The following is a 14,129-nucleotide window of genomic DNA, read 5'->3' as shown; positions in this document are numbered from 1 at the left end:
GCGGCCAAATAAAACATTCCAATCTCCAGTGTACAGGGTTTGAAGAAATGATATTACCTATTTGTGGTAAAGACAAGTGACCGTGGAACTCTTTCTTGGAAGGCAGTTGAAGTGCCTATCTTTTGCCTAACATAAGGTTTCAAATTCATGTAGTATCTAGTAATTATTCAAAGAGAGAATCAGACAAGTGCCCACTATGCATGCATTAAAAAACCAGGGTGTAGTGAAAAATAGGAAACAATTCTAGGGACTTCCCTGGTAGCTCAGATGGTAAAGAATGTGCCTGCAGTGCAGGAGACTGGGGTTTGACCTCTGGGTTGGGATGATCCCCTGGAGAAGGGAATGGCAACCCACTCCAGTATTCTTGCTTGGAAAATCCCATGGACAGAGGAGCCTGGTGGGCTATAGTCCATGAGGTTCCAAGAATTAGTGACTAAAACACCACTAACCAACAGTAAGGAATTGGTTAATAGAGATACAGTGTATCATTCAGTTAAATACTAAGGTATACAAGCAAGGTGCACATAAGGTTACCATATGACACAGCAATTCCACTCCAAGGTACATACCCAAGAGAAGTGAAAACATATGTCCATATAAAGAACTTGTCTACAAGTGTTCACAGCACCATTATTCATAATAGCAAATGTTCACTAACTGATGAATAAACAAAATGTGGTGTATCAACACAATGGAGCATTACTCAGCCATAACAAGGGATGATGTACTGGTACATGCTACAACATGGATGAACCTTAAAAACATTATACCTAAGTGAAAGAAGCCAATCACAAAAGATGATGTATTGTATGGTTCCAGAATTTATTTAAAAAAAGGAAATGTCTAGAGTAGGTAAATCCAGACAGAAAGTATACTGATGGTTGCTTAGGGCCAAGTGGAGTGACTGCAGATATGTATGGGCTTCTTTTGGGAAGGATGAAAGTGTTCTGGAATCAGATAGTGTGAGAGTTGCACAAATCTGTGAATATACTAGTAAGCATTGAATTATACACTTTAAAAGGTTGAATTTTCCCAGTGCCTTTTTTTTTAAAAACAGAAATAGAAAAATTCATCCTAATGTTAACATGGAATCTCAAGGGACCCCAAGTAGCCAAAACCATCTTGAAAAAGAAGAATAAAAGTTGGAGATCTCACACTTCCTGATTTCAAAATTTACTATGAAGCTCTAGTAATCAAAATAGTGTGATACTGATATAAAGACAGAGATATAGGCCAATGCAAAAGACTAGAAAGCATGTAAATACATTCTCTTATATATGACCAAATGATCTTTGACAACAGTGCCAAAACTATTCAGTGGGGATGGAACAATCTTTTCAACAAATGGTGCTGGGGAAAATGGATATACAAATGCAAAAGAATGAATTTGGATCTTTTTCTTATATACAAAAATGAAAATCGATTAAAGACCTAAATTTAAGACCCCCAAACTATGAAAATCTTAGAAGAAAACAGGATCCAATCAATCCAAAACAATCTAGTTTATGACACCGAATTTGGCAATGATTTCTTAGTCTGACACCAAAAACACAGGTCACATAACCAAAAATATACAAAGAGGACTAGATCAAACTTAAAAAGACGGAGACAGTATTTGCAAATCATATATCTGCTAAGGGGTTAATATCGAGAACATATAAAGAACTCCAACAACTCAGCAACAGAAAAGCAATCTAATTTTAAAGAGAGCAAAGGATTTGAAAAGGTATTTCTCCAAAGATGATATACAAATGACCAAAGGCATATGAAAAGATGCTCAACATCACTAATGATGAGAGAAATGCAAATCAAAACCACAGTGAGATATTACAGTCAATGGGCAGAAGACCTAAATAGACATTTCTCCAAAGATGACATACAGATGGCCAACAAATACATTAAAAGAGATTCAACATCACTAATGATCAGAGAAAAGCAAATAAAAACTACAGAATGGCCACTATCAAAAAAATTTACAAATGATTAATGCTGAAGAGGATGTGGAGAAAGAGAATCCTCCTACACTGTTAGTGGGAATGTACATTGAGGCAGCCCATATGGAGAACAGTACAGAGGTTCCTTAAAAAACTAAAAATACAACTACCATATGACCCAGCAGTACCACTCCTGGGCATATGCCCAGAGAAAACCATAATTCAAAAAGATATATGCACCCCAATGTTCACTGCAGCAGTATTTACAATAGCCAGGACATGGAAGTCCCCTAAATGTCCATCAACAGAGAAATGGATAAAGATGTGGTACATATATACAATGGACTATTTATTAGTCAGCCATAAAAAGGAACAAATTGTGCCATTTGCAGAGACATGGATGAATCTAGAGGCTGTCATAAAGAGTGAAGCCAGAAAAACAAGTATCATATATTAACACATATGCATGGAATCAAGAAAAAATGGTAGAGATGATCTTATCTGCAAAGTACAAACAGAGACAAATGTACAGATACCAAGGAGGGGTGGGGGTGGGATGAACTGGGAGGCTGGGACTGACATATGTACACTACTGTGCATAGAACAGATAACTAATGAGAACCTACTGTAGCACAGGGAACTCGGTGCTCTGTGGAGAGGGGATCTATGTACACGTATGCCTGATTCACAGCAGTGTAAACCAACTATATTCCAATTAAAAAAAAGAAAACAGTGAGTATAGTCAACATCTCATAATACTATCATGGAAAAGAATCTGAAAAAAAAAAAAATATATATATTTATATGTATAAAAATCATTTTGCTGTCCCCTTGAAACTAACAGAAAATTGTAAATTAACTATACTTCAATAAAAACAAAGTGAGATTACTTCGTTTCACTGGAATGACTGCTATCAAAAGAACAGAAATTAACAAGTGTTGCTGAGGATGCAGAGAAATAGGAACACTTGTGCACTGGTGGGCTGTTTAGTCTCTAAGTCATGTCCAACTCTTTGTGACACTATGGACTGTAGCCCACCAAGTTCCTCTATCCATGGGATTCTCCAGGCAAGAATACTGGAGTGGGTTGCCACTTCCTTCTCCACTGGTGGTGGGAGTGTGAAATGTTACAACCAGTCTGGAGAGCAGTATGGTGGTTCCTTAAAAATTAAAAATAGAACTACCATATGATCCAACAATCCCACTTCTGGATATATGCCCAAAAGAACTAAAAGCAAGGTCTCAAAGAGATATTTTCACACTCGTGTACTCATCATTATTCACAACAGCCAAGAGATGGAAGCAATCCCATGTTCACTGATGAATGGATAAACAAAATGTGGTATATCCATAAAATGGAATATTATGCAGCCTGACAACTGAGAGAGATCTTGTCAAATTCTACAACATAAAAGAACCCTGAGGACACTGTTGAATGATATAAGCCACATGAGATATTCAAAGTAGTCAAATTCATTGAGATTGAAATAGAAGTACTTACCAGGCCTGGGGGGATGGGCAGTTGATGTTTAATGGATTTAGCTTCAGTTTTGTAAGACAAAAAAGTTCTGGAGATCTGCACAACAGTGTGAATACAGACTACAGGCCTGTACATTTAAAGTGGTTAAGATGGTTAAAAAGAAAAAAGGGTGAATCTTATGATATTTGAATTGTAACTCAAAAAAAGTTACATGAAAAAAATTGAGTTACAAAACTGTAAAGTAAAACTGTGTACACAGAACAGAAAGAAAATGTAAGAATCTACTGAAAATGTGAATAGCTAAGTTAAATGTGAAAAATCTATGCTTTTCTGCACTTTCAGACTTTTTTTCTGGTGAAAATGCATTACCAAGATATATAAAAAACAAGGCACTTTCTTAGTTTAGGGGGTTAAAAACAAGAAAAGCAATACCTGGGCTGGAGTGTTTGTAGTCACAGGAGATGGCGATTCACTAACTTTTGGCTCACTTGGGGACGCGGCTGACCCCTGCGACTCCTGACTGGCTGGCTGGTCCGGAGACAAAGCATCACTGCTGTCTTCGTCAAATGAGAAATCGCCCTGAGTTTGGGGATAGTCCTCTTTCCCAACTCCTAAAGAAAGAAGTGATTCTTAATTGATCTTGGCCTTGGAATACTAAGGTTAAAATGAAAAAGGAGAAATATTAATCATTATAAGGACTGAAGAAAGCTTTTTAAAAACAAAACTGGACATAACAATGGGAGAATACACAACTACCTATGATAAATACCTGGGGGGGCGGGGGGAACCAAACCTGAATCAGATCAAGCCTTTGGATCCGACTACTAACAATTGGAAATACAGGAGACAAGAAATTTTTTAAATGACATCTAGGGATGCAAATGCATTCAGAAAAATCTATACAGTGTGGGAGTGCTAAAGGACAAAATAAGTTCATTCATCCGCAAATAAAAAGGAAAGAAAAGAAGACTGACCTAAGAGATAAATCAGCTAAAGACAATGTGTGGAGCTTGCTTGGATCCAACTGTTGAAAAACATTATGAGGCCAGATGGGGCTCTGACTGGTGTATCTGTTGATATGTCCCACCTCATGGAGTGGCGCTGCTGTACTGACACCTTACCTTTTGGGGCCTGTTTCTCTGGAATTGAATGGAATCACAGAGCAACTATAGACTGCCTAAGATTTAAACTCATACTAATGCAAAATATGATGTTCCCATAAGTCACGGTAACTTAAACCTCTTGTTAGAAGAATCTCTGTGTTAACTGGTACTAATCTTATAATACATACTATTAATAATAACAATAATAATAATATGGAGATAAGTACAAATGTTAATTTCTAAATCACCCAGAAAACAATAATCATGATTGGTGCTGGCTTTAAAATTAGATCTTTCTTCCTAGATAATATACATGTTTCAATGCTGTTCTCTTGAAACATCCCACCCTCGCCTTCTCCCAGAGGGATCGGGTGGAGAGGGAGGTGGGAGGGGGGACCGGGATGGGGAATACATGTAAATCCATGGCTAATTCATTTCAATGTATGACAAAAACTACTGTAATGATGTAATGTAATTAGCCTCCAACTAATAAAAAATAAAATAAAATAAAATAAAATAAAATTAGATCTTTCTTATCTAAAACTTCCAAGTTTCTTTGTCTCCCAGAAAATAGTAAAATTTTAAGAGTCTTGCCTATAATTGCTTCCTTAACACTGGAGTCTACAGGAAGGATGTTTTTCTCTACCAGCTCCATAGGACCAGGTCTTTGAGCAATCTTTTCATTCAGATCATCAGCTAGTCGAGCTCTTTTCAACTTCATCTGAGTAGCCTGCAGGGACGGCTCTGCAAATGTTTCTAAAAGAGGAAACACAGGTTTAATCATTACTTGAATTACTGTCTCTACTCCATAATGTTATTTCAGGTTAACTAATTTAACTGGTGTAAACTTATTTATGGAGAGATAACGACTGCTTGAGAATGCTCCCATCCGCAATTTACATTTCTAGTCCTGGAAAGCTTTATATTGTCCACACAATGTGGATGTCCTTGGACTCAAATTAATATGAACTCAAGCCAAAACCGGTGTGCTGCTATTGCTTATTTATGATAGGAGGGTCAAATTCACATCTATTAGGTACTGGGGATACAGAGGATGAACAGGGGAGAGAGATGCGGTCCATGCTCAAGAAGCTTGCAGTTTTAATTTGGCTTCATTGGAAAGTCACTTCTTTGAAGGGATGACACTGTATCTCAGAATATAAGCTTCTCTGCAGGAGTTGGTGGCAAGAGCTACAAATCATATTCCTGTACATCTCAGAGTCCTTCATAATAATTAAAATTTGGATTTATTTCTGAATAAATAACCTTGAGACATTCAATTACACAGTAATTAACTGTCATATAGAAGCATCAACTCATGTACCCACGAATGCATAAAGCTGTATAATAGATGTGAAACTACTATAAATATCGTAACTCATAAACAGCATATATTTGCATAATTCCTGTGTTTCTGGTAATGCTCATTAGCATTTTATTACATTGTTCTAAATAATATTTATGACTGACTATTGGTATTAACTCAATATTGTGCTGAAAGTTGCTTGCTCCTTAAATTATTCAGTAGAAGGTCTTTTAATGAAACTCCCTGTAGTAACCTCAGGATTGTCTGATGTTTTTCATTCTTTAGGTCAGATGTCCTGGCTGAGGGCCAAAGCACAGAGACCCTATGGCCAGTAAACTACCCTTCAGCACGGCGGAGCACTTCTCTTTTCACCTTATGTGCTTAAAAAATCAATCTCGGCTGTCCACAAGACAGTGCATCACTATGGTGATTGCCATCGTCACTCACAATTTAACTAAATGTTACGGGGAAATCATAAACTTCAAAAATAAAATGATTATTTCTTGGAAACCTGAGTTAAATGCTTTGACATGACTTGATAAAGGCAAGTCATTAAAAAAAAAATCACTCTCACATCAGGACAACTAACAACTATAGAAGATTTGGGGGAAAAATGATAAAATTTAAGATTTTTAAAGACTGCTTTTCAAGTATCTTTACATTTTGATCCACCATGAATGGAAATTGCAGATGATTCCCCATGTGAAGTTCTTAGTCCTAAGTCGGCATATTGGTAAATAAATGGATGTTTCTATAACTTAACATATATGTCCATCTCATTTTTATAATTTTCCTGTATAAAACAACTCTGGCTCCAATCTTAGTAGATAAAGCCCTTCTAACTGCACAGGAAGACGATAAGTGGGGGAAGATCATATAAATCATTCTGAAGATGCCTTTGCCTCCCTTCCACTGACACTATCCAAGTGATATCAGGAATGTTTGGGAAGAAGATATTCCAAAAGCAAGTAAGTAGAGGCTGGCATTTCAGTATGCTTCTATTCTGGTCTAACTGCATCTTCATCTCCATGAGGCAGAGGTAAAACTTCAGGAAATAATTTAAACTTCTGCTTGCCAAACATCTAATTCAATCAAAATTGGGATGATGGAAAAATAAGTTGCTGGTGGTTTTAAGGTATTTTTAAAATTATAGATGAGACATTCTTTCTTACTTCAAAAATCTCAACTTCAGAATAGATGTCCTAAAGACATCACTTATGGTTTATTCCTATGTATAATTAGGTTTTTAAATGCTGAAGAGTCTGTTTTTAGAAAAAGCAAATATGATTTCTTTTGACAGTTAAACGCATTTGCCTTAGTTTTAATTATGTTAATAAAGCCTGTTACAGTCAGACGACAAATTGAAACAGGCAGTGTCATTTCTACAAAAATGTCTCTTACAGGTCAAGATATTTTCAGGCACAGAAGGAGTCATTTACTAAGTTACTTACCAGCAAACTTGCTTCTCTGAAGATTCACTTATCCCTGACAGCTTGTGGCTGCTCCTACCCTACCCACTGGAGTTCTGGAAAAGCTTTTTTTAGTCCAGTAGAAGTGGAGAAAGGCATAGACTTCTTGCCTCCCATCCCAGACACGAAGATAGTTACCTAGTCATAGATTATCTGGATTAGAAGAGACTCTACTTGGGGTTTTAGGGACCATCTTGATACTTGGAACTGCTTTACAACATTCTTTACATGGTGTCAGTCTGTGTTTATTCCCTGTAGGGCACTTTTCACAATCTGTAATTGACTTGTTTTGCCTGCGTATAATCTCTCTGCCACTAGAATGTAAGCTCCATGAAGGGGGGCATCCGACTGGTGCCTAGCTTGCTGGCCAGAGAACCAACACCTCTAGTAAGGACAACCATGTCATTTTCTGAAGATTTTATTTGTAGACAACTGACTGACCTTTATGCTAAGCTAAAATCTAATACTCTGTAATATCAACCTAATTCTATCTATTAGGCCAGAGAAATCTAAATCTTTCTCCTACCTAATAACTGTCTCTAAATGTTTGAGAAGTTGCTGTATCTTCTCAAGGTTTCACACTCTCAAGGCTATCACAAGGTCAGGCTCCTCGTCTTGCTCAACAAATTAAGTCAGTGAAGCAAAACAATGGAAGAAAATGTATCTCGGGACTTTATGGTAGAAGTACCACCTTCCAAGAAGGCTTTATCTTTAGAGAGAAAAAGCCACGACCTGAGCCACAGGCCTCACCAAAGATGGAATGGAATTGTTCTTACCAGCTTTGTAAAAGATGAGGCTCAGGCATGGAGAAAATGTGGTGGGCTGAGGGGAGCTTGTTTGTGATAATGGTCAGATCAAGCTGGATTGTTGTGGGTAAGCAGCAACAAAGAAAAATGTTAGGTATGGGCTTGCCCCAGGTAGACACAACAGGGTCCAAGTAGTTGAAAATCTAGGGTTAGACTTGTGTCTATCACACCCTTTATGGTGAGTGGGCACACACTGCCCACTGGTGAAATGTGGACGGAGAATGTTTTTCCAGAACAGTATGGCAGAGACACCATAAGCACCCTCAGTGGGCAGGGAAGACTCAGTCCATCAATTGGTTATTTGGAGAAGTGGACCTTCCCCATGTATCTAACATAACACTTTTAGTTTGGGGTCTTCATGCTGCTATCCAATTGATAGGATGTCAGCCTGTGGGGTAAAAAGTTATTAAAATAGAAATAAACAGAAATGGTGGAAGTCTCACTTGTTTTCTTGAGAAAATGTAGCAAGATAAGCAGAAACAGAACTTTTACCTTCTAAAATGTGCATCCTGACAAGTTCAGAACGATCTGGTCGACTCCGAATCTTGTGCTTCAAGAAGTTTTCGGTCTTTTAGATAGAGAAAGAGAAAGTTTTACCATAAATTGTTTATGATTTATTGTGGTTTTACATTTTTTTTATCAAGGTAACTCCATTTAAATAAATTGCGTATGCTTTTGGTCATGATTTTGAGAGAAAGAAAAGAGTAGAAATTAGTTCTGTGAGAAACTATTATCCAATACAGGGCTTAAATTGCAGCCTTCAAAATTGAACAGGGATTTGAAGTCTATGTTGATATAAAGTAAGCACTTTATAGACTTTAAAACTTGGAAAAGCAGAGGCTAATAATTTTAAAGATGACTTTTGAACAGAGGATCTGAACATATAAGTATCTAGAAATAAAAAAAAATCTACATTTCAGGTCAAGTAAAAATTCACCTAGATAACACATTTCCTAAAAATTCCAATGTATTGTCTTTGATGAATTCATGGCTTTAACCATATTTTCTTATTCAGAACTGTATTAATTCTAAACAATATGGCTTTAAAATGAGTTTTGTAGTTTATATGACTCTAAGAGATCATTATTGCATCTTGGGAAAACTCTTAAGGAAATTGTGGAACATGTTCATTTTTATATTGCATGATAGAAGTTTCCTATAAAATGAAAAGAACAAATAGTGGTCCTTTAAAGAAAAATAATAAACATCATTTTAATGCAACTATGATGGAGTCACCTCAGAGAATAAAACAGAGCTGAATATGGCAACACTTCTCCTTCAGTCAAATTCTCCCAGCCTTGGTCAAATGTCCCACTAACATAGACCTGGGAGGGAAACCACCCAAGGAAGGATCTGGTATAAATCCATCCCTTGGGTTATCCATCTGCAGAGCTAACAACCGGCAGAGATGTTCCATCATTATTCTAAACACTTGTTATGCCCCCAAAGCAAGAAAGAAGTGTGATTTTTCCTTTATGTACAAAACTAGGTTACTAGCTTTAAAGAACAAAATTTGAATGTCCTGTATTTTCTACAAACCTTCAGGATAAAACTACCCCAGGATACACTGCTCCATATACCATGTATCTTGAAAACACACTCTATTTTCTCTACTGACATATGTAGGAGTAAGATTATTACTTGTCCACAGGTATTTTAACACAAAAGAAAGAGGCAGAACATTTTAAATGAAAATTTCTTACTCTGGCTCGTTCCAAGCTTTTTATCTGCTCATGGAATGCCGCGGGGCTCTTCAGAGCTGTGAGAGGAAAAGAAATCATTTCCATGGTATAAATAGAGGAGTTAATACTTCAGTTAAATGTTACAGTATTATCATGGTGATATTTCCTCTTAATCTTATTAGTGTGCCTCTACAGTTCCATTTATTTCCTAGTTCCTTTAGGACAGCTTCAAAATTGAAACCTTGAATGTTTCAGAATTAAAATTACATGTTTCACAAATAAAACAAGTGAACATTTAAAATAGAGTTATAAACATAATGACAACACATATATCAGGTGAGACTAGTTCCAGCCTGTAGTTGGGGCAAATTACCATTACCAAGGGAACTGTTGGATGGCTCCTTAACAGGTCTTGCTGTTACGGTCACACAAGCTACTGGAAAAAGTCCACAGGTCCTCAGGGCAGTTAACGTTGGTGTCCTCTAGCCTTGAACACAAGAACACTCTGCAGACCATGTCTAAGGGATCAGACCTGCCGCTTACCAAGAGCCTACAATACACTCAGTCGCATGCTCTGTGGTCCAATCTACAGTTATATTGCTGCTGATCACCACAACAGCCTTGTGAGGTTCATATTAGCCCCAGTACAGGTGAAAGGCTCAAAGAGGTTCAGGGAATTTTTGAAGTTATACAGCTAGATGGTCGTCTAAGTGGAATTTAAATCTAGAATTCTGAATTTGGCAGGTTCATGCTCTTCCTACCATACCATAATGCAACTCACTCTAAAGACACAGTGATTCCTTAATCGGTTAACTGCTAGTACATTAAATGTTCCAGAGTCCCAGAGAGACAGGCAGTACTTAAAAGTATTACCTACTACAGTATTTCTCTCAGTAAACATAATCTTTGAAAAATCGTTAGTGTTTATATCCATCACCGTCTGATCACACCCTGCAGTCATCACTGTGGGTAGTCAGGCGACGGGGATGGGAATCAGGACTAGGCTTACCTGGGCTGTCACCTCTCAGAATTGAGCAATCAGTTCTTGGTAACATTCGACTCTGGTACTTAATGCACAGCAAAGAATCACACAAGTCCAGCCCAAACAGGTTTGGCTAGGGACCAGCTCCTAAAAGCAGACTATAGCTGGCTTTGCAGTGACGTTTAAAGCACCATACTTTCATCCTGTTTGACTGGCTCATATCAAGTATGTAGTGGTAAAAAAAATTTGGCAGATTATCAAATCAGTTTCTGTAAAAAATTTTTTTTATAACCTCTGGCTTTTTTTTTTTTGGCTTTTCTAATTCATTTATTTTAATTGGATGATAATTACTTTACAACATTGTGATGGTTTTTGCCATACATCAACATGAATTCTCTGCCTTTTAAAAAAAAATTATTTTTGCTGTGCTGAGTCTTCATTGCTGCATATGGGCTTTCTCTAGCTGCAGCGAGTGGGGAAAGTAATGGGAAATGGGGAGTGGGGAAAAGCTTTGTTGGCAAAGTAATGTCTCTGCTTTTGAATATGCTGTCTAGGTTTGTCATAGCTTTTCTTTCAAGGAGCAAGTGACTTTTAATTTCATGGCTGCAGTCACCATCTGCAGTATTTTTGGAGCCCAAGAAAATAAAGTCTCTCACTGTTTACATTGTTTCCCCATCTACTTGCCATGAAGTGAAGGGACCGGATGCCTTGATCTTTGATTTTTGAATGTTGAGTTTTAAGCCAACTTTTTCACTCTTCTCTTTCACTTTCATCAAGCGGCTCTTTAGTTCTTCTTTGCTTTCTGCCATAAGGGTGGTATCATCTGCATATCTGAGGTTACTGATATTTCTCCTGGCAATCCTTGATTCTAGCTTGTGTTTCATTCGGCCCAACATTTTGCATGATGTACTCTGCACATAAGTTAAATAAGCAGGGTGACAATATACAGCCTTGACGTACTGCTTTCCTGATTTGGAACCAGTCTGTTGTTCCATATCCAGTTCTGTTGCTTCTTGACTTGCATACAGATTTCTCAGGAGGCAGGTAAGATGGTCTGGTAGTCCCATCTCTTTAAGAATTTTACAAAGTTTGTTGTGATCCACATAGTCAAAGGCTTTGGTATAAACAATAAATCAGAAGTAGATGGTTTTCTGGAACTTTCTTACTTTTTTGATGATCCAACTGATGTTGACAATTTGATCTCTGGTTCCTCTGGCTTTTCTAAATCCAGTCTGAACATCTGGAAGCTCACAGTTCACATACTGTTGAAGCCTGGCTTGGAGAATTTTGAGCATTACTTTGCTAGCGAGTGAGATGAGTGCAACTGTGCAGTAGTTTGAACATTCTTTGGCATTGCCTTTCTTAGGGATTGGAATGAAAACTGACCTTTTCCAGTGCTGTGGCCACTGCTGAGTTTTCCAAATTTGCTGGCCTATTTAGTGCAACACTTTCACAGCATCATCTTTTAGGATTTGAAATAGCTCAGCTGGAATTCCTCCGCCAGCTTTGCTCGTAGTGATGCTTCCTAAGGCCCACTTGACTTTGCATTACAGTATGTCTGGCTCTAGGTGAGTGATCACAACATCGTGGTTATCTGGGTCATAAAGATTTTTTCTGCACAGTTCTTCTGTGTATTCTTGCCACCTCTTAATATCTTCTGTTTTTGTTAGGTCCATACCATTTCTGTCCTTTATTGAGCCCATCTTTGCATGAAATGTTTTCTTGGTATCTCTAATTTTCTTGAAGAGATCTCTAGTCTTTCCCATTCTGTTGTTTTCCTCTATTTCTTTTCATTGATCACTAAGGAAGGCTTTCTTATCTCTCCTTGCTGTTCTTTGGAACTCTGCATTCAAATGGGTATAACTTTCCTTTTCTGCTTTGCCTTTCGCTTCTCTTCTTTTCTCAGCTATTTGTAAGGCCTCCTCAGACAACCATTTTGCCTTTTTGCATTTCTTTTTCTTGGGGATGGTCTTGATCACTGTCTCCTGTACAATATCAGGAACCTCTGTCCATAGTTCTTCAGGTACTCTATCAGATCTAATCCCTTGAATCTGTTTGTCACTTCCACTGTATAATCATAAGGGATTTGATTTAGGTCATACCTGAATAGTCTAGTGGTCTCCCTACTGTCTTCAATTTAAGCCTGAATTTGGCAATAAGAAGTTCATGATCTGTGCCATAGTCAGCTTCCAGTCTTGTTTTTGCTGACTGTATAGAGCTTCTCCATCTTTGGCTGTGAAGAATATAATCAATCTGATTTCGGTATTGACCATCTGGTGATGTCCATGTGTAGAGTCCTCTCTTGTGTTGTTGGAAGAGTGGTGTTTGCTTTGACCAGTGCGTTCTCTTGGCAAAACTCTGTTAGTCTTTGCCCTGCTTCATTTTGTACTCCAAGGCCAAATTTGCCTGTTACTCCAGGTATCTCCTGACTTCCTACTTCTGCATTCCAATTGCCTATAATGAAAAGGACATCTTTTTTGGGTATTAGTTCTAGAAAGTCTTGTAGGTCTTCATAGAACCATTCAACTTGAGCTTTTTCAGCATTACTGGTTGGGGCATAGACTTGGATTACTGCAATACTGAATGGTTTGCCTTGGAAATGAACAGAGATCATTCTGTCATTTTTGAGGTTGCATCCAAGTACTGCATTTTGGACTCTTGTTGACTATAAGGGCCACTCCATTTCTTCCAAGGGATTCTTGCCCACAGTAGTAGATATAATGGTCATCTGAGTTAAATTCACCCATTCTAGTCTATCTTAGTTCACTGATTCCTAAAATGTCAATGTTCAGTCTTGCCATCTCTTGTTTGATCACTTCCAATTTACTTTGATTCATGGACCTATCATTCCAGGTTCCTATACAATGTTACTCTTTACAGCATAGGACTTTACTTCCATCACAAGTCACATCCACAGCTGGGTGTTATTTTTGCTTTGGCTCTGTCTCTTCATTCTTTCTGGAGTTATTTCTCCACTGATCTCCAGGAGCATATTGGGCACCTACCGACCTGGGGAGGTCATCTTTCAGTGTCCTATTTTTTTGCCTTTCATACTGTTCATGGTGCTCTCAAGGCAAGAATACTTAAGTGGTTTGCCATTCCCTTCTCCAGTGGACCACGTTTTGCCAGAACTCTCCACCATGACCGGTCCATCTTGGGTCGCCCTACACATCATGGCTCATAGTTTCATTGAGTCAGACAAGGCTGTGGTCCATGTGATCAGTTTGATTAGTTTTCTGCGATTGTAGGTTTCATTCTGTCTGCCCTCTGAAGGATAAGGATTAGAGGCTTATGGAGGCTTCCTGATGGGAGAGACTGACTGAGGGGGAAACTGGGTCTTGTTCTGATGGGCAGGGCCATGCTCAGT

General features: G+C 38.0%; 1 protein-coding gene across 13 annotated transcripts in view; it reads right to left on the bottom strand.

Annotated features, from left to right (window-relative positions):
- The window catches only part of MRTFB (myocardin related transcription factor B), a 211,080-nt gene that overhangs the window by 39,341 nt on the left and 157,610 nt on the right, over positions 1 to 14,129 (bottom strand). For all 13 annotated transcript variants that reach the window (XM_070460849.1, XM_070460844.1, XM_070460848.1 and 10 more), the window contains 4 exons: positions 9,802 to 9,857; positions 8,591 to 8,666; positions 5,112 to 5,273; positions 3,847 to 4,025 (listed from right to left, as the gene is read on the bottom strand). In XM_070460849.1, coding sequence (XP_070316950.1) covers positions 3,847 to 4,025; positions 5,112 to 5,273; positions 8,591 to 8,666; positions 9,802 to 9,857 — 473 coding nt within the window. The remainder of the gene's footprint in view (positions 1 to 3,846; positions 4,026 to 5,111; positions 5,274 to 8,590; positions 8,667 to 9,801; positions 9,858 to 14,129) is intronic.

The sequence above is a fragment of the Odocoileus virginianus genome, chromosome 33 (assembly GCF_023699985.2).
Source record: "Odocoileus virginianus isolate 20LAN1187 ecotype Illinois chromosome 33, Ovbor_1.2, whole genome shotgun sequence".
Taxonomy (NCBI): domain Eukaryota; kingdom Metazoa; phylum Chordata; class Mammalia; order Artiodactyla; family Cervidae; genus Odocoileus; species Odocoileus virginianus.
Note: the sequence above shows the minus strand (reverse complement) of the source record. Positions and strands in the feature narration are given on the sequence as shown.